This window comes from Vanellus vanellus (assembly GCF_965231255.1).
Source record: "Vanellus vanellus genome assembly, chromosome: 8".
Lineage (NCBI taxonomy): Eukaryota > Metazoa > Chordata > Aves > Charadriiformes > Charadriidae > Vanellus > Vanellus vanellus.
This window is the reverse complement of record NC_138913.1, coordinates 19,184,087-19,208,543: the sequence shown is the minus strand read 5'-3', so window position 1 is coordinate 19,208,543 and position 24,457 is coordinate 19,184,087. Positions and strand designations below refer to the sequence as shown.

Sequence of the window (24,457 nt, the reverse complement as noted above, 5' to 3'; positions counted from 1 at the left end):
AAGTCCCTTTTGTCTACCCTCCAAACTATCAGTTAAACAAGTAAAATGCACGTTTAGTTCTGTTTTATCTAGACCCGTCCTCAAGACCACATAATCAAACTACCTGGAGTTTGACTGAGTAATACTGGTCAGCTGAACAAGACCTAAATGAATAGAAGATTCTCAAAGGCTTTTTGACAGTAGGAAAGAGAATAATCAGAAATAATTTTTTAGGTAGCATTTGTCAAATTACAAAATTGGATGTATGACATATCTATGTTCACTTCTCTGATAAAATCAAGGCTGAGCAAGAAGTCCACTTGCATGGTAACTGCTGTGAATTCACAGGCTGCAACAATCTGTTCAATATTTCTGGAATGGGGGTAAGAAAAGCTATAAAATACAGCCTGGTGTTGAGATAATTTCAGATTCCTGATGTATTGCTCTCTGTAATGGTTAAAAATCTAGGGCTGGCTTTGATTTGTCCAGACAATTTTGGTCTGGGTTTGTATTGGAGAGTCCTGGTGTACCTGACTAGACCCACTGTGTATGTTATTAAGACATAAACTGTTACCTGTTTCACTTGCTCGTCGCTGCAATCATCTCTGTTTGCATCTAAATTCACAAAACAAACCTGGAGCAAGAGAGAAAAAGAAACAGTAGTTTATAAAGTCATATTAAAATGGCAACAACTTTTAAAATCACTATTATTTGTTCCTTTTCAAGCCTTGTAGCTGAATATGTGAATTTTTTTCCTAGTACAAGAAAGGTTGAAGTGTTAGCAAAGAGAATAGCAGAGTAGATATTAATAAAGGAGAAAAAAGGAACAAAAGGAAGAGTCATGACTTTGACTGCTCTGACAATTAGCTTGCCTGATGAATGGGCAAATGTTGCCAATAAACTGTAATACAGAGGATATTAAAAAAGGCAGAGGAAATGTTAAAAGTGCATTTGATTGTATATCAGATAAACTCTTCATGTCTTGCTTTTCAATTTCTTCTTTTCAGATGCTTGTTACTAAATGTTTCAAAAGTGCAAGTACTGATATATGAAGAAATTGTGAGTTGCTTTTAGAGTTTTCTCCACATTGCACAAATATTGTAGTATTTTTCTTACCTTTCCATACTTCCTAAGTAGAAGTTTAAGACTTTATGGAAATATTTTTTTTTAACCTTGGTTCATGAGTCAATGTGCAAGCAGAAGTTGTCATCAGTGCTCACTGGGCACTAGAATAGGTGGCAGAACAGCTTACTATCTAGTAAGTTTACATGCGATTCACTGAAAAGTACTACTTTTAACAAGGTCTTTTGCCCCTTCTTTGATCATTGAGTTTCAGCAACCATTTAATGGTAGTGAGATTGACTTAAACAGAACCTTCAGATCTAAAGACCATTTCATATCTGAAGACTTTTTATTTTTTCACATGACTGGAAGGCCATTATATAACTTAAAACTGAAAGAGGGATTTTCTTTTTTTTTTTTTTTTTTTTTTTTATTTCCAAGTTAGAAGCAGGGACTCCAAAGCTAGGATGACTGTCCTACTTCTGAGCGCTGTGGATATCTCTTTAGAAGTTTGTGAGAGTTCGGTGTTGTCTTGATTTAAAACAGAACCTGGCACAGATTCAGGGCTGAGCTGAAGCCAACACCTGATTCCAAATAAATTGCAGATCCAGAATTTACCTTCTCAGAGCTGACTGATTTTTTTTTTTTTTTTTTTTCTTTCACAGCAAATGGTAAATGCTTCTTTCCCTAATTCTGTGTAAATTTCTCCTAGAAAAATAGAATGCTCTAAATTAAACCCTCCACAAATATTATTGTGTTAAGCATCTGAGCTCCTGTTGTGTGCCTGCTTTTACCCCAAGACAACACTGATTTCAGTTTATATATGCACTTACCATATGTACAGATTATGACCATCTGCAGTAACAGCCAGCACAGCAGATGGAAAGATCCAGCCAGACCTCCCATTGTAAACCAAAAAAAACCCACTTAAAAAAAAGCGCTTTTTGCCCTTTTAAATAGTTTAATGGCATCTTTGTATGAACTTATGAAGATATTTTCCAACATTTTTATGATTTTAGGAAAACTATTTCTCTGACAATGTCAACAATCAGGATATGCCACTGTCACCTGCATTTTATGGCTGGCTAACTTAAGAAATAGTTCTAAAAATTTCTAAGCTACAAAGTGTTAAAAATACCCTCTGGCAATATAATGTGGTAGTTACGTAATGTCCTAAACATGTTACAGTTAATTATGCAGACAAAAATTTCTCTTACTTTCCACTGGGATTTTACATGTAGGCATTTTTACATATCAGCAATAGGTGGTTATTATAAAGCATTGGAAAATTGCGCTCTTGATTCTCATGTGTACTTGCCCAATGCCCGCTGTGATACGTGGTTATGAGGCTGCAGGTGCCCAGAAGTGTGTTTGCTTAAGTGACCATTAATTTGGCAACCAGGGTAGGAGTGCTGGAAGGTATAGGTCCAGTTTCTAGTCCTCTCAAGCACGTTCGCTACTGTGCTGAAGGTAGGGCTGTTACTTTGGAGCTTTGTTTCCAAGCCCCCATGCCAGAGTGATAAAGTCTAGTTTTGTACTGGATTCAGTGTGAAAGCTATGTAAAAAATCTGCGTAGGAGCAATCGTGTCTGCGCATGCATTCCATCCAAATATTCGAGTCTCTGGTAAACCTTGTTTTGTCATTTGCTGCCTGCATGTTGGTGCAATGGTATGTCTTTGCTGTGTTATACACTGGCACTCCTACTGGTGACACCAACTACCATCCTAAAGGTGTGCTCTTTCCCAGCAGCCAAAAAATCATCACCTCTCTTTCATGTGGTGTGGATGGCATATAACTTGCTAATGCCTCAGTAGAAGAAATAAAGTATAAGCAGAAATATCTATTATTTTAAGTAATAGTCTCTTTCTTTCATTTTTTTTTTATTTTAAGAACCCAATGAACTTATAAAACCTAAAGCAGTACTGAGTCCAGTTTCAAAATGCACTTAGCATGTCTCTTAGCATTTTATCCTGTTCTGTGGATTTTGCAATTTTAATTATAGGCAATTTTCACTCAAAACCAGTTTTGCACTGGTGAAAGACACTGAGGAACTCATTTACTTTTTCCGTTTTGCTATTTGCTTTGAGATTAGCCCTGCTTTGAGCAGGAGGTGGGACTAGATGGCTACTGTAATCATAAATTAACTCTACAGCTCCATCCTGGCAGGCTCTGCACTACTGCTACTTTCTAGAAAGTTCACTGTGAGGATAATTTTCTTGGAGATACTTCACTTGAGGTGCTCCAAGAGAAAAAGATCCATCTAAAAAATCTCTCACTGTTTTCTGCTTAGATAATACAAAATTTACGCTCTCACTAGCTTTCCTTGCTTGATGAACTTCTAGTAATTATCAGAGACGCCTCCATCAAAACAAGGCAAAATAACACTACAGAATAATTCATAATCTGTAGGAGGGAAATATTACATAGATTATGAAGAAAGAGCCAAGGTCAGGTCAGCATTTGCTAACCTCAAGTTATATCTGACTTTTTTCCTTTGGATCAGATGCAGGCTAATGTATTTTAGCTTAGTTTAACTAGAACCTAACCTTGTCCTAATCATAGTATCTTTAAATATCAGTCCTTTCCCATACACTTCTCCCTTATACCTCACATCCTTGTCTTCCCACAAACATCTTTTCACACCCAAAACGTATCTGCTGTCCACTCATACTGAGCTAACTGTCTGGAAACCACGCAGAAATGTTGAGATGCTGCCTTTTTTTCTGCCTTTTTATTATGCTGTTGCATAATAAAAAAAAAAGGAAAAAAACACCACCCAAATTCTGGCTGTACATAGTGAGATAGTCACCTCACAATTTCCCTGTCAGATGCTAATATCTTCTTTTGGTTCAGTAGTGTTTCCAGTGTAGAAATTCTGGTTGCTCAAGTGAGAACAATACTTTTCTTTTGGTGGACATGTACTACTGCACTCAAATCTAGAGCCTCAATACTGGCAGAAAGCAGAATGCTACATATCCAGAAGCCATTTAATACATACCCACATTGTAAATAGCAATCCTTTTACTACGTAGATTCTTGTACATCAATGATGTGAATTAGGGTCTGACCCCCAAGCCTCCGCTTCATAAAACTCTCCAAGCATTTCTACTAGGACAGTACCAGGCAGGTCATCATCACTAACGTGCTGAGCTTTGATCTTGAAGAAGCCTTTACTTTCCAGAATCGCATAAAAGAGCAAATAGAAAAACTTCTTTTTTTTTTCCTTCCCTATTTTGCATGATAGTGTCTGTGACTGGTAATACATGTACAGAGTAAATTATCTAGGTCAACAGTTTCAAGTCCTGAAATCTACTCTTGAGTTGGTATAGAAACTATGCAGACACCTCAGCATCCACTGTCTGCAAATTAAGACTATTACTTCTTAAAAGAACTATATGTTAAAAAATAATTTGTTTATAAAGCACTTAGGGATATAATGTACTATACATACAACATATTTTACTCATTGACAGATGGCCTCAGGGAATCACTAAAAGCATAACACTGTTCTCTCACTTCCAAAGAGTAAAGCAATGTCATTTTTTTCAGAGTAGTGATGCTGGCAAACAGCTGAGTGACAAGCAAAGAAATATATTATTGTCTCTATTTTCCTTATTGCTTTTATTTTAGCATCTATTAACCAAGGTTGGTATTAATAGCATTTTAATATTCCCTAGATAAAGCATACTGATGGTAAGAAAGAAACACTGTCTCAGAGGTATAATACTAATAACAGTAATTAAAAAAAAAAAAAAAATGTATTTTTCCTAAGCATCTGTTCAGGGTGAAGTCTATTTCAGTTCTGTACTATTTTCCCTAGAAAAGAGATTGCCAAACTACTTTCTTCTGTTTGTTTTAGGAAGCGCTAATGCCTCTTTCTATTGCCTGTGTCAATGCCTGACAGTAAGGCAAGGCTTTTTCTTTGTCTTATGAAATATCTTCCAGCTTTTGGTAACATTAAAACAAGCCCTAGCTTGTGGGATTTTTTTATTAAACTAGTATTTATTTTTTTTTAATTAAGAAGAAAATCTGTTTTCCAATCCTCTAGTATGTCAAAATACTAACTCAGTAGAGATGTTTGAAGGTTGGGCTCATCCTGCCACAATAGTAGTAGCTTTGTGCACAGTGCTGTAATGGGTAGGAGCTGCTACCAGCTTTTGAGGAGAGAAACAGCTTTGAAATGTTCTGTCCCTTTTCTCACATGAAGCATGAGGTCTTCTAGGTTCTTCTTAAGGAAGAGGTTGAACTGAAAATCCACCCATATTCCTCCCTCTCACAGGGGTAATAGCTGTCCCTTGCACCTGACTGATATAGTTACTCTGATAAGTGAAGTGAAGTGAGAGCCAGTCTTGTGTTCTGCACTGTAAGTGCTGCAGGAGGTGTTTATTTTTTCCTCCTGTAAAATCCAAATGCACATACATTATATACCATCCTCCCAAATAAATTTCAATATCTATTTTAAAAGAAAGAAATTTAAACTGAAGAGACAAGACTTGAAAATTAGAACTGTATACAGATGGTTTATGCAACCTTAATTCTACCTCATATGCCTACATTTATGCAACGCAGGATCTCTGCCTGATTCAGTGAACAGGAAGACTGCAAAAAGGTGCAGAATTATGAAGAAGCAGAGACCTATCTAACATTTCATTTATGACTTTGTAACCCAAAGGAGACTTAAATGCGGTTTCTTTGTTTCTAATCTGACAGTTGGTGGATTACGGCCACGCAGTTAAAGATGCTATCAAAATGCCAAAATGGTGGCAGGACAAAATTCAGGTGGCACAAGCCACTTCATCCCTGTCACTCTACCAGTGTATCCATACAGCCGATCCTCATCAGCTTTGGCATAGGTGTCACTAGCAGGCTGGGTCTGGTGCCCTACACTTCACCATAGGGTAAACTTCTGTGTATGTATTGGGATTTGCCGGGGAACTGTGCAGAACTGGCCGTGTTCTATGCTGTCCTGGTTGGTATGTCGCTATGTAAATGCTGCCTGGAAACTGAGCTTATAGGGTCTTTACATCCCAGGTCTGTGCTGCTCTGCTTTCTCCATCCTCTCTCCTCTCTCCTGTCACAGCACTAAGTGTACTTAGCCACGCAAGGTGCCAATTCAGACAGCCCAGGACAGAGTCAGAGGAAATAACTGGTTTGGCACTGCACTGCAATCTGCCCATCACATTCATGTTTAATTTCCTACAAACAGGAGTGAAAAAGACAATTGGCCCCAGGAGTGGTCACAGGAGAAAATAATTCTGAGCAGGCAGTTCCTGGGTGCAACAGAAAAACATAGTTTAAATGCCTAAGCCTGAGGACATGTTGAGTACAACCGTGTGGCCTGGGAAGGCAGAGTGACTGCTGAGCCCAAGACTGATAGTAGCTTTGTATATAAAACCAGCCAAAGCACTGATGAGAATGCAGTCCTCAAGGGCAAAGAACTGAAGCAGCAACTGTATCTCCACAGCAGGAAAGGCAAGTTCAAACTGTGCTGTTTCTTGCACCTTAAGCTTTCCCAATGACACTCAGTAGCTATTTTGTTTGCTTTATATGTTAGCATCTATTGCTGACAGGAGCCCAGCGGTGGGAATCAGGTCTCCTCTCTGTCCTGGTTTGGGTGATGCAGGTATGAAACTCTCACAATGTGACTTTTAAATTAATACGCATCTGGCTGTGCTTGTTAGTAGCTTCAATTGCTTCTTGTGCCCACTGTGAGTAACATGCATCTTACATTAACACAGTGACATTCTGATCATTTAGGATTATCCTTTAAGAAATCAAAGTCCTGGTGTTTATTTCCATGTTGTTTCCCCTCTATATTTTGGGCAGGTATTGTTTGTTCTCAGGATGTATGTTGTTTGTTGTATACTGTTATGCTACTGAACACTTTATCCTTTTTTAAATGTAGAACTGTGAAGATACAGTTTGTGAAGAGGGTTGTGAAATTTTACAGCAACTATGATTGCTATGACAGCTGTTTTTAAGGATTTAATGGAGTGTCTGACCTCATTCATTTCTGCTCTCAGCCATAACTCTGTGATGGGATGGCAGTTTTGGAATTCTGATCCCTATTCTCATCCTAATTTCATCTGTGCAAAAGTAGAAAAACAATACAGTTGCTCCAAGCTTTTATTAGACCAAAGTCAGAGTCTCCTGGCTTTAGAAAGATAGTTTAGATTGCTGTAATTTCCCCACAGCACAATAACCAAATATAGCTACTCCAAGGCATCGCTCAGTGGAATGGTGTCTATTTCATAGAACATACAGCTGCATGTTGTGCTCCCTTAGGAGTAGAATTCAGCAAAAGCCCTAGGAAAAAATACTATTTTACTCCATGCATCTGAGACAAAGCAAACTGTAATCCACAGGAAGTATGAAAGGAGTGGCAGTGTGCCATATTTTGTCCAGAAATTTTCTGTGAGTTTTGTCTCTTTGAAATGACCAGCAAAATACACATATTTTTGACTTGTATTAGGATGGCATAAAATGCCTTTTCCAGCAGATTCTAGCAATGCAGCCATCTGTTTTTTCTGTCTGTATGACAAGATCAATTGTTTGGATGGTTATCAAAATGCTGATCTGCAAAGATCCCCAAAAGAACCTTGCATTTATTTTCACTTGAATTATTTATGCTAATTTGAAGGCTAAATAAAAACTCTTGGACTTCTTGTGTGAGAGAGATATACATATAAGTATATATATAGCCTGTGTGTAAGGACCCCTAATTATTGACCTCTGTTCTTTAAACGTACAGATTCTTGAGTCTTGTAATCCCAACGGAGTTTCAAATATCATTTATTTATTTTTTTAGAAAGACAAACAAAATAGTTGTAAAATGATGATTTCTAAATACATATTCTAAAATGTCACATGAGATTACCCTTTAGCTAATAATTAAACAAACTGCCTCATAATTTTGGAGATCCTAGGAATTTTGTTAGCATCTAGGCTTTGGTAGGACTTGTGTGAAAGGAGGCTGCTTGTGTGAATTTTTTGGGAAGCTTGTGGCTTTGGTCATTTCACCACAATTGTTTACTAAAGGAAAGCTTTAATAACTGACACCCGAGGCCAATATGTTTGCACCTCTCAGTACAATTTGTACAATATAATTAGGATTCATGTGCTGAAAAGCTGTTATCAGGTTTTCACTGTGACTTATACTTTGGAGAGTAGAAGTCTCCTTACATTGCAGCCTCAGAAATTTGAGGTCTTGGGCAAATTCATTGCATTTGGGAATCTTGTTACCAATGACTCAGTGACTGCCCCAATGAACATGCACATGAACAGCATCCTGGCCTGTCTCAGGAATACTGTGGCCAGCAGGACTAGGGCAGTGATTGTGCCCCTGTACTTGGCACTGGTGAGGCTGCACCTTGAATACTGTGTTCAGTTTGGGCCCCTCACTACAAGAAAGACATTGAGGTGCTGGAGCGTGTCCAGAGAAGGGCAATGAAGCTGGTGAAGGGTCTGGAGCACAAGTCTGATGAGGAGCAGCTGAGAGAACTGGGGCTGTTTAGTCTGGAGAAAAGGAGGCTGAGGGGAGACCTTATTGCTCCCTACAGCTACCCGAAAGGAGGTGGTAGAGGGGGTGGTTGGTCTCTTCTACCAAGTAATAAGAGATAGGACAAGAGGAAATGGCTTCAAGTTGCGCCAGGGGAGGTTTATGATGGATATTAGGAAAAAGTTCTTTGCAGAAAGGGTTGTTAAGCATTGGAACAGGCAACAGGCTGCCCAGGCAAGTGGTTGAATCACCATCCCTGGAGGTATTCAAAAGAAAGGTAGACGTGGGGCTTAGGGACATGGTTTAGTGATGGTTTTGGCAGTGTTAGGTTAATGGTTGGACTCAGTGATCTTAAAGGTCCCTTCCAACCTAGACGATTCTATGATTCTATGTTGGGTGTAAAACTTACTTCACAGAAATTATTCTGCATCCTTCAAGGCCAAAAGCAATATCCAGCTTAATATTTCTGCTCTTTGCTTGTCTCTCATTACCATTAATAAGTTCATGTTTCTCTGTCACCATTTTAATTTACGTACCGGGGTCAAAAGTAGTTCTTGCTGCAGAATGAATAGAAAGTATTACTGCTTGTGCAAGACTACGAAGCTAGTGTACAGTTCTGTAAAACCTTATGTGCCTGCACTAGTTGTCTTAAATTACTTTTTTGCTAGGCCTTATGCTTATTTATTTTCTTTCTTTCTGTACCCATTTAAATGTCAAGTAGACTCTCAGAGGACTAGATAATATAGCTGTGACAGTTAACAAAGCTGAGAAATCTGATTTCAAGGCCAGTTCAAATAAAACAATGATAAATATAAACAAATAGACCATAATTGATACCATCATTTAGCTTTGTTCAAGTTAATCTTGTCTTTTTCCATTTCCTGTATTTGAAGATTGTTGGTATGGAAAAATTATCGTTCTGTCAGACCATTGCAGGGGATGTTATTTTCAAGGAGGATTTGTTCCCTAGCAAAATAATAAGTATGAACCTGAGACCAGTTTGTGGGTTGCACAGAAGCCAGTCCTGCTCCTTCCCCTTTTCCTGCATCCTTTGATCTCGGGCTTGGCAGGGCAGGCCGATGCCTGCTACCCAAATATCAGCACAGCCTGGAACAATATGTCAGTGAGCAGGCCGCTCCAGAAAGACAAAGATAAAACTTTATAAAACAGTACTTCCAAATTTTAGACACTTCTAGGAAGATTTCATAGAAATTACTGAAACTTTCAGTTGTCAAATTGCCATGAAGTTTTAACTGTTGTGGTTAACTATAGGCCAGACTCTGCTAAATAATTGCACCAAAGAATATAAAATATTTAATGGTTTGGAAAAACAGGCTATTTAACAGTGAAAGCATGGTGATAGACTGACTCCCTGCAGACCTAAATTCCGATTGTCTTGGCAGTCTCTGCCTAGGCCCGTCTTGGTAAGCCAAGAAATGTAACTGACTGTAGTCTACAAAGCCAAACAGATGCATTCTTTAATCTTATAAGTAACAGAAGCAGGGAATTATTACGATGTTAGATATATGGAGAAGAGAACATTGACGATGCATTACTAAACGAATGTTCAGATTTCTGGGATGGTTGAGTATTTGCCTACTATTTTTTTAGCACACCTAGATAGTCTTATTTGGTACAGTGTTGCTCTAAACTACTATAAAAATCAATTATTTTTCCCAAAGACATTTGTATGTCATGTAGAAGCAAATAAAGGAGATTAAAAAGTTATAAGTACTTAAATCCATTCTGCTTATCTGTGCATTTCAAACAGTTCTATGGTGCTTTATAGGCATTTTCAGTACTTGAGAAGGATGAGGAAGTAAATGCTGCTAAGCCTAATTTAAAAATGCAAATGATTTTGCTAAACAAAGATGTCAAGTGAAAATATTCCATAGCAGTAATGATGAGAGAATGATCAGACTCAAGTTCCACCTGCTCCAGGTCTCTTGCGTTTATGGATGAGCAGGTATTACCAAAGCATAAGTATATCTATCAGCTGGATAGAAAGAGTAAATTGTGAGTTATACAATTAGATATAAGACGTTAGATCAGAAGTTAAAGCAGCAATATCAAGAAAAGTGTATTTGTTTTTTTTTTTAACTGAGTGAGCTAGTTCTTTCTTACTTGCCTCTACTAAGTGATGCTTATCTCTTCATTATGATACCAAATATGTTGTTTTCCCCTTTTGTAGTATAATGCCAGTGTGCATAATAGTTTAGACCATGTTTCCCATTTTCATTCTGTCTTTCACACAGTGGGACAGGTCTGCTGTCCCCTGGGCTTAGGTGCCTTCATTCTGGAGTACAGTGGGGGAAGAAGGAAGGGGCAGGTGGTACTTTGCAGGGCAGCACACAAATCAACAACTCTGCGGTTGTCACACCTCCCGAAACATGTGTCCTGATAAATCTCTACTCAAAGCCTTCTGTGGAAAGAATTTCAGAATTGGATCCAGTGGATCAGAGACTATTGTCTCTAGACTAAAATCAGGCCCCTTAGCTCCACTGGTTAGTGAAATCCTTCTGTAGTAAAAGCACACCATTCTATAAGTTGTTTCTGCTTTTGAGAAAACGTGGTGGGAACTAAGGAAGCAAACGTGAAGGTCTGATGATGGGTTTTGACTGAGTTCAGTTGTATAAGTGTGTGTCAATATACACATTAAGAATAAAAAAGCAGGTTTGTAAAATCTAACTGATTGGGGTAAAGCCCTAAACTCTTCCTTCTCCCCACCAACCCCATCCTGGCCCCAGTGCTCCATCTTTCTTCCTGCGTCATGAGATTAAATTGTTAAACCAAGACCATCATGTTTTCTCCCCTCTGAAAAGGAATGCTTCATCCTTCCCTTAACAGTATTTGCATTCAGCACACAAAAGATCCAGCTACACCTTACCACTGTTACAGGCAACAGAAATTACAGCTTTGTAATGGATACAGTTTGGTGACAGTGTTCTTAGCTCCATACACTTTATTGTCAATGTCTAACAGTCACCTTGTAGAATTCTCTAGATTAAGTTTAAGTACAAACAAAAAAATCCACTGTGACTGAAGCATTTTGTTCTTTAGAGACTTTTTCCACATAAACTCTTAGGAACTAGCTAGTGGTTTCCACTGCAATTCAGAAGGTAACGCTGAGTTCTGAACACAGCATACCCTCTAAATTCAGCAGTTCATAGTCTCTAAATACAGCCTTAAATCTACTAACCTACATTAGTTCAGTTACACAAAGGCCCATGAAGATAAGACACAAACTCCTAGGAAAACAGGAACATGAAAGCAGAAAAACAGAAATGTCAGTGCCAGGCTTGTCAGAGTCGAGGATTAGCCCAGAACAGCAGTGATACGCTCTGCTTTGTGTGCCCCCTCTTAACAGCATGGGTCAAACAAAGGGCTAATTGCCCAACTTCACCAGCTCAGTCTTTCACTGTGGGTTTTGCTCCTGCTGTGGCTCACCAATCTTTTTTCATCGTTTCTGACTAAAGTTCTATAATAAGATAACATGGCTGCCGATGGCTTCAGTCATTTTAAATGAAACATTTAGGGACTGACCTATGTTTCTGCTGAAGGAGACTTGCATAGCATCTGTCTGCTCATGCGTGCTTTACAAATCCCAGGGCAGCTCTGCCCCAGCTGTTAGACAGGGTATAAATAGGTAGTGCTCTGAAGCAGCAAGATTACTCGAAAAAGAAGAAATACTACATGTTCTTGTGCCTATGAAGTGGTCTGGAAAACAGCTGATTTTCTGATTTGCTATGTGAGTGCTGGAATGAGAAAAGCCTGCCTACCTATGTATTAACATTTCAAGGTTAACTTTTCAGAAGCTTGAGGTGTAAGCTCTGACTGACACTGCCCCTTCAGTAGGGTGCTTATGAAGGTGTGGCTTTGTCTTATTTCTCTGTTGTATAAGCAAGGTTTGAGTTCACGCTCAGCTGGTACACTTAAAATCTCCCAGTTTTGTCTATATTCATGACACCTGTAGGAACTTTTACTTCTGGGACTTTTGGCATATTGTCAAATTAGATAGATATCATCCAGCAAGTTTGAAAGTGACTACGGATTGTCATGTGGAGACTTGACTACATGTATTCATAAGCTATGTCTTGATTGGAATGAAGATATAATCTCTAGCATGCAGAACGGCAGCTTTGTGTGGCATGTCAAGCACATCAGATACCAGATCCTGCAAACTGCAGAGAAGTCACAAGAACACTGGTGGGGCAGAAGCACCCGTTCCTCCTTCTCCCACTGTCAGCCCTGGTGGCAACACAGTCTGTAACCTTATCAAAGCTACCCACCCTCCAGCCTTCTTTGTTCTTCTCACCTGCCTCCCACAGACCATCAGGACTTAAAATTTGGCTTGAAAAAAGCTGAAGCCCAATGCTCAACTTCTGCTGATGGGAGTCTGTTGCTGTGGGAGGTTGTTTGACATGGCTCCATCAAGACCCTGAACTCCTCTGTCTTTCTATTTAAGCCTCTTTGAGCCATGCGGGGAGGCTCTGTTACCAAATGTGTCTCTGAAAGGAGTGGGCCTGTAGGTCTGTCTGCTTTTGCCTAAGTAGGGGTTTACTTTGGTGCTGCTCTCTCTTTCTCTCTGCCTATTTTTAGAGAACTGCTTTGTCTTAGCATCCATTAAAAAAAAAAAAAGTGTCTTCTACGATACAACCATCTCAGATCCCACAAATTTTTTGAAAATGAAATCATGAATCACCATGCCTACCATGCTTGCAGTATGTGTTGTTCAGTCACATTAAAAAGATTCTTCAAGTCAGTTAATTTGACATCTTAAATATATGCTCTCAAAACCCTGAATGCCACTGCATAATTAGAAAGAAAGCCTTAACTGAACTTTGACATTTCCTTTTCCCCCACTTCTTTATTCGCTCTCCCCTCAACTTGAATTTGCTCTTTCATTGCTCTCAATTGAGCCTGAAATTATTTCTGTTGGTAAACAGGCAACCGTAAGCCATAATTATGCTTCTTTAGTGAGGCTATAATCCTAGGTATTCCCGTGATTCTTAAAAAAAATATTTAATCAAACTAATTTAAATCTAATTCCACTAGTTTGTCAAACTGTTTTTATGCACACAAATCCACAGCTGCTTCAGGACAATGTTTTGCCTAATTACATGTATTTTTTGACAGATTTAGGTCTTGCCCCCAGTTGAAGTCTGATCTGTTGATTTCCAGGATCCAGTATGAAATAGTAAATATAAATAATTTCCCCTCACAGAGTTCTTTAAGGACCTTTTGGGGAGGAAAAAAGGGTGAGGGGAGGTGCACATCTGGAAGAACTTATCTCACCTAAATACACTGTTCAAGAAGAAAGCTGTGAAATTCTTTAAACTGTTCATAATACATAAACATATTTTAACTGGGAAACCTTATTTTGGTTGATTTGATACTGATTCTACCCAAATACTTAGAAAGATTACTTAGAAAAATATGACTCTACCCAGATTTGCTTACCATCAGTTAAAAAGAGCGTGGAATATCTCAGTTAAACATGTTCTGCTGGAATTGGGAGGAGGTGGCCACTGCATCAGAATTATCCCTATACTCATGCATCAGGCACAAGTACCTGTACTTCTGTGCACTCACCCATTCTCACAAACTCTGTATTCCCAGAGCCAGACCACACAGCTGCTGAAATCATGAACGTTTTTCTACTAAGTTAAATAGCTGCAGACAGAAATAAAGATCTTTCTGTCCATGAGTCAATTGGATTATTAGCTTTATCATTACCATTTTTAAGCTCTGCAGCTTAAAACAAAAAGTTGTTCATTCCACATACTTATTTGTATACATGGCTGGAGAAAAAAATATCTGAATAACACTTTTGAGGGGTTTAGAACAAACACCTTAAATAAAGCAAGAATATCCTAGCTTTCAATTTCTGATATCTGAAATGACAAAATTAAAAAGATTTTCTGGTCTGAACTTTCTTCTTCACCTAGACAAGCTTCTACCAGGACAACATCTGTTTTCTTTATGGCCTTCTTAAACCTGTAGGTCCAAAGCAGTGGTGCTGTGGCATCATCCCTAATTTGGGCTCATATTACAGAAAGGGGGTTGGTTGGATGCTCCTGCAGTGATGAGTAAAATCAAGGCTTTGTAGCTCCTGGTTTCTTTGCAGAAAGGCTAAGAGATGAGAAATCCTGGCATCCAATTGGGGATTGGAATGGATGTTTTTGGAAAAGGAGCTAGAAAGCTCAGCCTGAGCCAGTTTCCTGCAATACTATCAGGAGCAGTGTTTTAGGTAATTTCAGTAACACTATGTGGTGTGGTTCCTGATTGTTCTCTAACTTATGCTGATACTTTGAGAAGGTAAATGTCTCTACAAAACAGAAACCCCTATCCCTGCTTTTGCTTACCCCTGTTAGCTTTTTCTCAGTGTAGCTAGGGGGAAAAAAAAAAGCCACATGCTAACACTATGATGGTAAAATGGATGTTGTACGGACAGCTGTAGTGGATCTTTCAATTCAAAGGGCATATGAACACACACTTTGTCTATACAAGTTCCTGAGTTCTGGAGAAGAAAACACCTGTGGCGAAACACTTGACTGCAATTAGGTGCAAAGTACAGTGGAAGTTAGATTTCATGCTCTGAATGCTAAGAGAACAAAGCTATGCAGAACTTCCAATCCTGGTATGTTCTTCAAGTTCTCACACTGTCGTTTGGTGTGTGTGTTTATCTGTGCAATAAACTACTGATCATTTTGCTTAACAGAAGCTCTACTGCTGCAGCCAGCAGCAGACTGAACTGGAGCAGAGGCAATTAGACCAGCTGCCTGGGGGCAGACGGTCTTTGTGCTCACTCAGGCCCACTCAAAAATTTCTCAGCTATTTAAAGATATCGCTGTGCAGTCACACACCCTAATGAAGAGGAAATGAGGATTATCTGAAGTAGGAGTGTGCACATGTGGCTTTCTTGTTCATACATTTTCATAATGCTTAACGCGTGATATTCATTCAGCTTCCTTCTGGTTATACACTCTGCTTCTTTAAAATGCCTTCATGCAGAGCAGTGGGGCTTGTGACACCTACATCATAAAGCATGTAAAGGAAAAGACATTTTCCTATGGTTTCTGAGAGAGAAAGAGATATCGATCCCAACTGTTCATAAACTGCTAGGTGAAAACTTGTTGAGTGTCAGGTAATATTCTGTTGAGTGTTCTCCAATATTTCTTCTATTTTTTTTATCATTACTATTATTTATCCTCCTGTGTCTCTGCCTCTGAGTAGCTTTGGGGGGAAGCAGGCAGGATTTTGTTTCCTACCTTGCTATTGAATTGGTGTACTGTCACGGAACGGAAGAACATAATCGGTGTTTCCCTTCCCTGAGCATAGAGATTAATGCCTACTGGAGAAAGATGTGTTGTAAGAATTGCTATCTCCTTTTAGTAGAGATCTGAGATATTTCATAAGAAATAAGGAAACTGAAAATTACCAGTTGTTGCTTTTATGTTGCAGTTATTTGCTTTTAGATTACAATTTCCTTTCCCCCACCGACTAAATTTTGGTGACTTATTTTCCCTGCCATTGGCTCTCATGACTTCTTTTTGGAGTCACTAGCAGTTATAAGTAACATGCATAGCTCAAATTTTTGGTAGATAGGAGACTGGGAATGGTAGAAGAGACAGCTCTCTCCTCCACACGTTGGTAGAATTTGATTCTGTATATTTAAATGGTTAAAGAGGATCTTAAGTTGGAGTATGTTTTATATGAGGTGTTTGGAATAGCCTGATAGTGACTCAGAATAAAAAAGCATCTTCTGGAAGACAGAGCCAATTATCCATTAACATTTGGATGCAATGCTTGTCTCATGTTAATTTCCATGCTTGCCAAAATGATTCTGGCAGGGGGACCAGCTGTGAAATGTAGAAATAAAAATATTAGTTTGGAAGTACTAGATATGCCACGTAGCTGCTTGCAAAAGGATGCACGCAAATGGAAGTGTGAGGCAACAGTATTACACAGGTGGGAGAATTTACAAGTGATAACCTCAGAGTATGAAGAAGCTCAGACACACCTTCTGGACTGTGATCTAAATACCTGTCATGAAGCCTTTTGTGTTATCTCTCAGCTATACAGTCGTACCTTCGTCGCCTCATCAGGCTATTGTGAACCATCAAAAAATCCATCCTTGTCAAAGTAGGACCATGGCACTCTACTGACAGTTTCTCTGCCCAGGACTGCAACAGGATACAGGGCGGGTTGGGGAAACATCAACTTGGAGCCAGGTTTGGTCCTTCATGTGATTAGAGGGTGACAATTTCTGTCTCTAGCTGTGAGTGGAGAAAGCGGTTTTCCCCTCCCAGCCCTCTATTTTCATTAGGACAGCCATGAAAATCGTGTTACTCCTTTCAGATTCTGTGTAAAAATCCCTCCCATGAGCTGCACAACTGCTATCTAACGTGCAGATGAGGTTTCCAACTGCTCTCCTTGCAAGCCCTAATGGAGCGTTTCCAAAAGCAGACAAGCCAGTATACACTATCTTTTGTGAGTCAATCAAGTTCACCTAAATAAGGTCCAGACATGACTTTCCTGTGTCTCCCCAGCCCAGCCATGATTCTTTTTTAGGTACACATAGTGTGTTGTCAGAAGGATGTGTTATACTGCTCTCCCTGCAGCATTTTTAGCAGTAATGTATCTGAAATTTAGTCCAAATTACTCTTCAGAAGGTGCATATCTCAAATGACTTGGTGGATTTTATGGGTCTTGATATTTTAGAGACTATCCCTATTTTAATGGCTGGACTGCATTAATGAATCATCCCAAGTCATCTCTTCATAATCCATTGCTTCAAAAACAGCTGTGAATATTTTCTTCCCATTAAGGCTTATTCCTTTGGGTTTGATGTAATTAATTGTCACTTATGACTTAAAGAAAATGTGCCAATAAATATTTATGCCACGTGCACCATCTGCTTTCTCCGGTGCCCTGTATACTTAATGTTTAACAAATTTCTATAAGCCTCACACTGCAATTCATGTTAGAGAGAGCCTGTGGTTATAACAGCAGCAAGCAGTTACACATGTCCACTCTGGAGGCAGCACAAGAATCCCGTTTATTGATAAAGCAGACCACGGAGGCACGGAGGATATGCCAGTGTGAAACGCTGAAGGAGATACAGCTGCAATACCACACTTGATCCTCCCAGTGTTTATTTATAGCTTGGTCAGAGTAAGGCTAAGCACCCGGTTCTCTTAAATACAGAGAGGAAAACACTGCTGTGTGAGAGTAGCACAGGAAAGAATATGGTAGATCTAGACAGAAGATTAAAGAGTATCCAAGTCTGAAGTTACAAGGAAAGAAAAGAAAATCTATTGTCAATCCTACCCACCCCGAAATTCATGAGGCAGCTTTTGGCTGCTGTATAAAATACGTGTGGTACTGAAAATGTGGAAAGACAACCCTCTAAGGGCACATTTAATTTCTGCCTTAACATTAGCTCATATGTGAAGATATATTTTTCAGAGACAAGTATGTACACGAGCAAAAAGAGAAACATATTTTAGAGTTTATAAAGTAATCCTTTCAGTGGTCTTTCAAACTAGTGCTCAGTCTGCCTGCACTGGGCTCCATAAGGCAGAGAGTAATTGGTGGAGAGGAGGGTTTCTTATTTCTCTGTGCAAGCAAGAGAAGGGCTCTCTGGAAGGCACAATTCCTTACCACAGCAGCGTGAACACCCACACATGAGTGAGAAAGGACTAAGACTCAATGCCACAATTTAGCCTGCAGCTGTTGATTCCTGCTCCTTGTCAGGATATAATTAAGGTATCGTCAGGCTGAATAGGAAGATGGGACTCAAAACTAAAAATACCTTTAGTAATTATGGCTTAGATCTGGAAAGCAGTGGATGGATTTTGATTTCTGAAAGAGACAATGCTGTTCTTGAAGACAGTTGAGTAATTACTGAGTGAAAGGTAAAATAAACACTCTTGTAATCTCCTGTCTACGTGATGTGCTGCTGAGGAGGGTGTGTATGCACCCTCATGAGGAAGGGCAAACATCTTGGTAAGTCTGTTTTATGCAGACGAATAGGGCTTTGCTATGTTTACTAGGAAATATAAAACTTTATTCAAACACAGTAACATATAACAGTTGTTTCAGCTATTTATGGTTACTATTCAGGAACACAAACGGTTTTAATTTTAAAAAACCCAACAAACAAACAAGCAAACAAACTCCTTTGGGATTCAAAATTGCACTTCCATACTTGGCTGTATAAAGAACCTTGCTGACTACCACCAGTCCTGGGAAAAATCATCCTCCTTTCTGAACTCCTGTAAGACTAGATCTCCACCCTTCAGTAAGGGCATGCTTTCATCCTTTGGAGTCTCTGGAGAAAGTACTGGAGATAGGGGCCCTGATTAAGAGATACAGAATGTCCCGCTGCTTACATTTCAACACCCTGACTCAGTGTCCGCGCTATAGTCAGCAAGTTACCTAGAAGTAATTCTACTATCAAAGACCGATGTAAAATATAAATCTATATATTTGTACCTAAACTTCTAAAGATATGTAGTGTCAAATCTTTAAAAAGACTGAGTGAAGAAATGAATGAAATCCACTCATAAGCTACTTTAATTCAAGTGAAAGCTGCTCTCTTTTTTTTCCTCAAAATACACCTTGCCAAGGATTTTCCCTTTCTGCATATGTTATCATTCAATTTCAGTTCATTTGTGTGATCTGTTTCCTGGATGTTCTTGTTCCATCACTTGAGTGAGCACTGGCAGTTGTCTGACAATATGGTGAGATGATTCAAGGAAGAATTGGCCAGAAAAATTAATTTCTTAATTTCATAGTTACTTTTCTCTCTGAAATGACTTACTGCATGTTTGTACAAATGCCAGGGCAGTAAAAAAGATGAAGTAGGGGCTGGAGGAGGAGGTAAGACCACAGAAGCCCTGATTTGACCAGCTCAAATTAGTGCATAGTGGCATCCTTAACCTTCTCCTGAATCTGTTTAAAAGCTTGATGGCTAAACTGCAATGAAATTGACAGTGCGTAGGCATCTCCTTAGGATAGCAAAGCTATCAAATAGCAAGGTAAGCTGCCAGTTCTGAAAATCCAGCTGCTATGATTGCAAAATGACATTCTTCATTATCTCAGTAAATGGAGAGATCACACACAACATGATCCATAATTACATCACCTGTTTGCTTTCTTAACAATCTGTTTTATTTCTCACCAAGGCAACAGCCTTGCCACCCTTCACTAATACAAGCATTGCTTCCTTTCCTTGAGATGCTAATGTCTGTCTCCTAGACTGGGTATGTTCTCCTGTACTTGACTAACTAGTTAGCAACCCCAAACTGCAATTCTTCCTCCTACTGTGCTGGAGATGGACTAGGGTTCTTCCACGTGGCTTAAGCCCACCCAGTTGCTGGTTATTTTCCCCACCATCCCCACTTCCCTAGTCATGCTGTCCTCCACTCTCCTTTGTGCTACCACCAGCACTCATCAGACCACTTGGAGAAAAAGTGCAAATGGCATGGGGCCAGACAAAAGCAGCCAAAAATTAAATGAGAGGGTACTTAACAAGACTGTATGTGACTGAAGTTTGGGCTGCTGTCCTTCCCCTTTCCCTCTACTCTGGCCATGTGTTCCTGCTGCTCCCTTGGGCTCAATCTAACCAATATACAACTGTGTATGTCTATGCATATAGCTTACATATATGCACACGTGTATGGAGTATTCTGGTGTAAGCATTTATGTTGTCACAGAGCAGGAGTACTTGCAAGTGGAAAAGTTGCTGGACTATTTCAAGAATGTTTCAAATCTTTAAACCCTTTATTGAAACTGTTCTCTCACCCACCTGCCTGCAAAGCCAGATTATTTTTTTTCAGCTATAAGGAGACATAATATGATTTTAAAATGATCTTTAGAGCCCTTGATGCATCCTGATTCTTTAAGAAGTGGTATCTTGTTGTGCTAAAGTAAGAAATGAGCACTGCTTTTTATTGCTTTGCTTTAAACAAAAAGCAAAGACTTTCCACCTTCCATATCTTTCACTGCCATATAATGGTATAAAGTTTGTGTTCCTATGTCTCTGGGAGACTTGACAAAAAGTTTGCAACATTTCTGCCAAAGTCTGGAAATTCCAGTACCCCCAACACTGCTTGGGGAGGGAAGGGTGTATTTTCCTAGATCAGTGGTTCTTACATGCAATTCCTTGTCAGGCTGTGTGGAGTGGGAAGGCCTGCTTCCCAGCCTCCGTGTTGGGACAAGATGGTTATGTGAAGAGGGAGAGGGCATGATGTCACATTTTTTGGGGAGATTATTGGAGTCTGGGTCCAAATCTTTTTTCAGTGCAAATATCACTTCTAACGACTTTTCTATCTGTTGCTGGTCTAGAGCATGAAAGTCCAGAGAATTTCTGGAAAATTCACTGCTATGATTTATGAGGTAAATGAATGCCAAACGTCTTGTAGGACTATGATACCATCTTTGTTTGTTTGTTTGTTTGTTTTATTTTGTATCCTACTCCTATCTAAATAACTCTTTTCAATAAGATTTCCTAAAAGACAATTAAGATACATATTTAGCAGTGTGGCAATACTACCTTAATCATGTTGATGCCTACTGCACAGGCATTGAAAAGAAAAATGTCAAATCTTAGGAACTGCTAAGAAGAATCATAAATGACTTTTCTGTATGCAAGACTAAGACTTTGCACTTTTGGAGGGTCCAATGCTAGAAGAAACTATAAATCATTTAATTAAGGAAGAATTTAAATTTCTTAACTTGTACTAACATATGCCAACCACAAATGTTCAGCACAGGTAATTAAATAATCTTGATCTTTGGAGGGAAAGTAAGGACAAAGTATCTATCATTTTTTTCTTTTCATACAAGGTTTGCTTAAAAGAATGTCTGAAGCAGGGAACATTTGATGGAGGTCCAGAGAAAGATGGCTGGCAATAATGGAGTGGACAAAGTTATATATATTTATGTGAAACTACATCGATTTTATGAGGTCTCTCCATGGGGTAATAAGAATGTTACATTACAGATATTTTAATTACATTTATAAGTCACTATGTGCAACTTATGAATGATTTTGTCTCATGAATCCATATATTTAATTCTATTAGGTGGATCTTGACTAAGTTCTCATTCAGTGGAAACAAACAAAACAAGACTCCCATAATTAAACTATAAAAATTTATACTATCTAATTATGATAATAGCATGAAACTATGTATTCTAATCTGCAGCAGTAAACTGCTGCTAAACAGTATCATTGTTAATTGAACCAGGTTTAATTTCATGTTTAGCAAATACTCAAATATTCTCTGAAGAGGAAAAAAAACACTCATAATATCACTGTAGAAGTTGTTCTTTGAGGGATTTTTTTCGGCTTTTTTAAGCAGACAGCATGGCAAAATCAGATAGGGTCATCTGAAATAAGGAGGGTAGCACGCTTCAACCCGCGGACATTTTAAAGAGAGTTGGTAGGATGTTTAATTCCAATACAGAAATGAAAACAAACAGAGCTGCTACCTCAGATTTACCTTTATTCTCTCCCACTGTGCCTTCACTTCAGGCACACAGAAATCTCTGTCAGCTGCTCCTTCCTGAGTAGCCTCTGTGGGAAGTCTCCCTAGAAAGCCCTAATAACCTAAGACAGCTAAACCTGTCCCCCTGCACTCAATCCCAGCGTATCTAACTTGATTTCCTAAATGTAAACACAGCAAACTGGACAAAAATAGTATGTACAGCAAGTAGAAAAGTAAAGTTAGGACAAAATCTTTCAAATGCTGTTCACATCATATTCACTTATTATACAGATAACACTTCTTTTCATAGACAACTCGCCAATGTACTGCTAAGGTGGCATTAAAATGGAGAACAGACACCGCATCTTGCTATTATTTCTCCATATGATTTCTATTGTTCATCCTTGCAGATGACCAGAAACATTGAATTAAATATGGACACATTAGCATTTCTTCTATAATGGTGGGGTATCAGAATTTGAAATAATAATTTTCAGAGTGCTGGAGAAGATTACCAACTTAAGCAAATATGAAATACTGTTCCTCTAACAATTTATTATTTTCAAATAGAATCATAGAATGGTTTAGGTTGGAGGGACCTTGAAGATCATCTAGTTCCAACCCCCCTGCCATAGGTAGGGACACCTCCCACTAGACCAGGTTGCTCAAAGCCTCATCCAGCCTGGCTATATTTTCATTAACCAGTTTGGAAATGAATGGACTATTAGATGTAGCAAAATGCTTGTTCTGCTTAAAAAGAATTCTCGTTTTGAAAAAGTAGTCTGCCATAACTGAGTTAAATGTTTAGTGTTTTAATAAATCAATGTTAGTATACTTGGTGAGCATATGTAGGACAGCCATGAGTCTATTTTTGCTTGTACTAACTGTGCTAATCTGTAATGGGACATAATGAATATAACATTTATGAAAGCTATGTTCATATGGTCTTGTTGCATTTATAGTTACAGTAAGATTAGACCCCTTGTAACTAAACATGACTCTTCCAAATGAAAACGGAACACTATAGCTAAATGTATTACCAGCTATCTTTGGAAAAAGTGCCCATTAATGTTATAGTACGTTTTAGTTTTCTTTTTTCCTTCTGCAAACCTAATGACTACTTCCGGAGGCAGTTTGATTAAAATATCTCTGGCACCATTGGCAACAGCAATTTATAAAATCTTCCATATGAAAGAGAAGATATTTTCTGCTAAGGGCAGTCTAGTTTCCTTGCTAATTGGGAAGCTGGGGAAACTATTCCATGTTCATATCCTTCTTCCTTCCGCATTCCTGCAGCTTTTCCTTGTTTAGTGTCTGCCATTGGAAAGGGCTCAGAATGAAATGCTTTGCAGGTTTCAAGTATGATACTGAACTAATGCTTAATCCTAGCACAGTGTTTAAGTGTTCCCTGGTGTGCTCATGTACTGTGCACAGCCAAATGTACTGCATATACCACGTAGCTAAGGTGGGGCATGCAACACTGGAAAAAAAAAAAAAAAAAAGAGTGCTTACACTCTGATCCACATATCAAGTTTGATGATTAATGTCAGTTTTCTAGTTTATTGCTTGTATTTACATTACTTGTGCAACTTTTTAGGCAGCCAAATTTAAATTCTCCCCTGTACTACCACTTAGAATAAATTAACCAGGAATATGAACAAAACCTCAGTTCCGCTTATACAGTTAAATACTGTAACTCAAAAGCATAACTTCCAGGGATAGATCAAGAACAAAGCTTCCAGGCCACCAAGTACCTTTTCTCTTGATGGGAACAGGGATGTTCCAAAATAATATTTAACTTCTTAGCTTCTAAATGAATGGTCTCTATATATGATATTTTAATTTCACTCAATATATTATTGTACATTCCACTTCAATCTCATTAATACAAAATTCTTTTAATATAGTCTCTTCTATAGTGATAAGTGTAAATTGCAGAATCAACTAGGTACTAAAATTTTGCTTTGAAAATTGTGAAACTTTTTGTGAGTGTAGAGTTGGCACTGCGTTCAGAAAGCCATACAGGGAAAGCTGACTGTCCTATATGCACACAACGTGAGGAATAGGCATTGGGAGAAGACGACTTGGCAGACCTTGTTTCAAAGCATATCCTAATATTCATCCCATGTAAGAAAGGGGTCAGTCAGGGTCTTGTAGTTTAGGATGGCGTTAGAACTGTGGGGCAGTTCTGTATCCTGGAAGCCTCATGGAGCACCTTTGCCCACCCTCTGCCTACAAGCAGAACTACACCAGCACACTATAGTAACACAAGCTGTTTTCTTAGGAAAGAGCTTTGTCTTGTTTGTCTTTTCTTTGACAAAGAGGGGATTAAAAGAAAATTACCACTTTGTGTGACTCTGCCAGGGAAAATTGTGGGCATTCAGTACGTGTGAGATTTGGGTCTGTGACTTGCTGAAAC

The 24,457-nt window shown here is 38.8% G+C and overlaps 1 protein-coding gene across 1 annotated transcript in view; it reads right to left on the bottom strand.

Annotated features, from left to right (window-relative positions):
* SPHKAP (SPHK1 interactor, AKAP domain containing) overlaps positions 1-24,457 on the bottom strand; it is a gene marked incomplete at its 3' end in the record, with an annotated part of 104,282 nt that overhangs the window by 20,557 nt on the left and 59,268 nt on the right. The window contains exon 4 of the mRNA XM_082486830.1: positions 554-613. Within this exon, the coding sequence (XP_082342956.1) occupies positions 554-613 (60 nt within the window). The remainder of the gene's footprint in view (positions 1-553; positions 614-24,457) is intronic.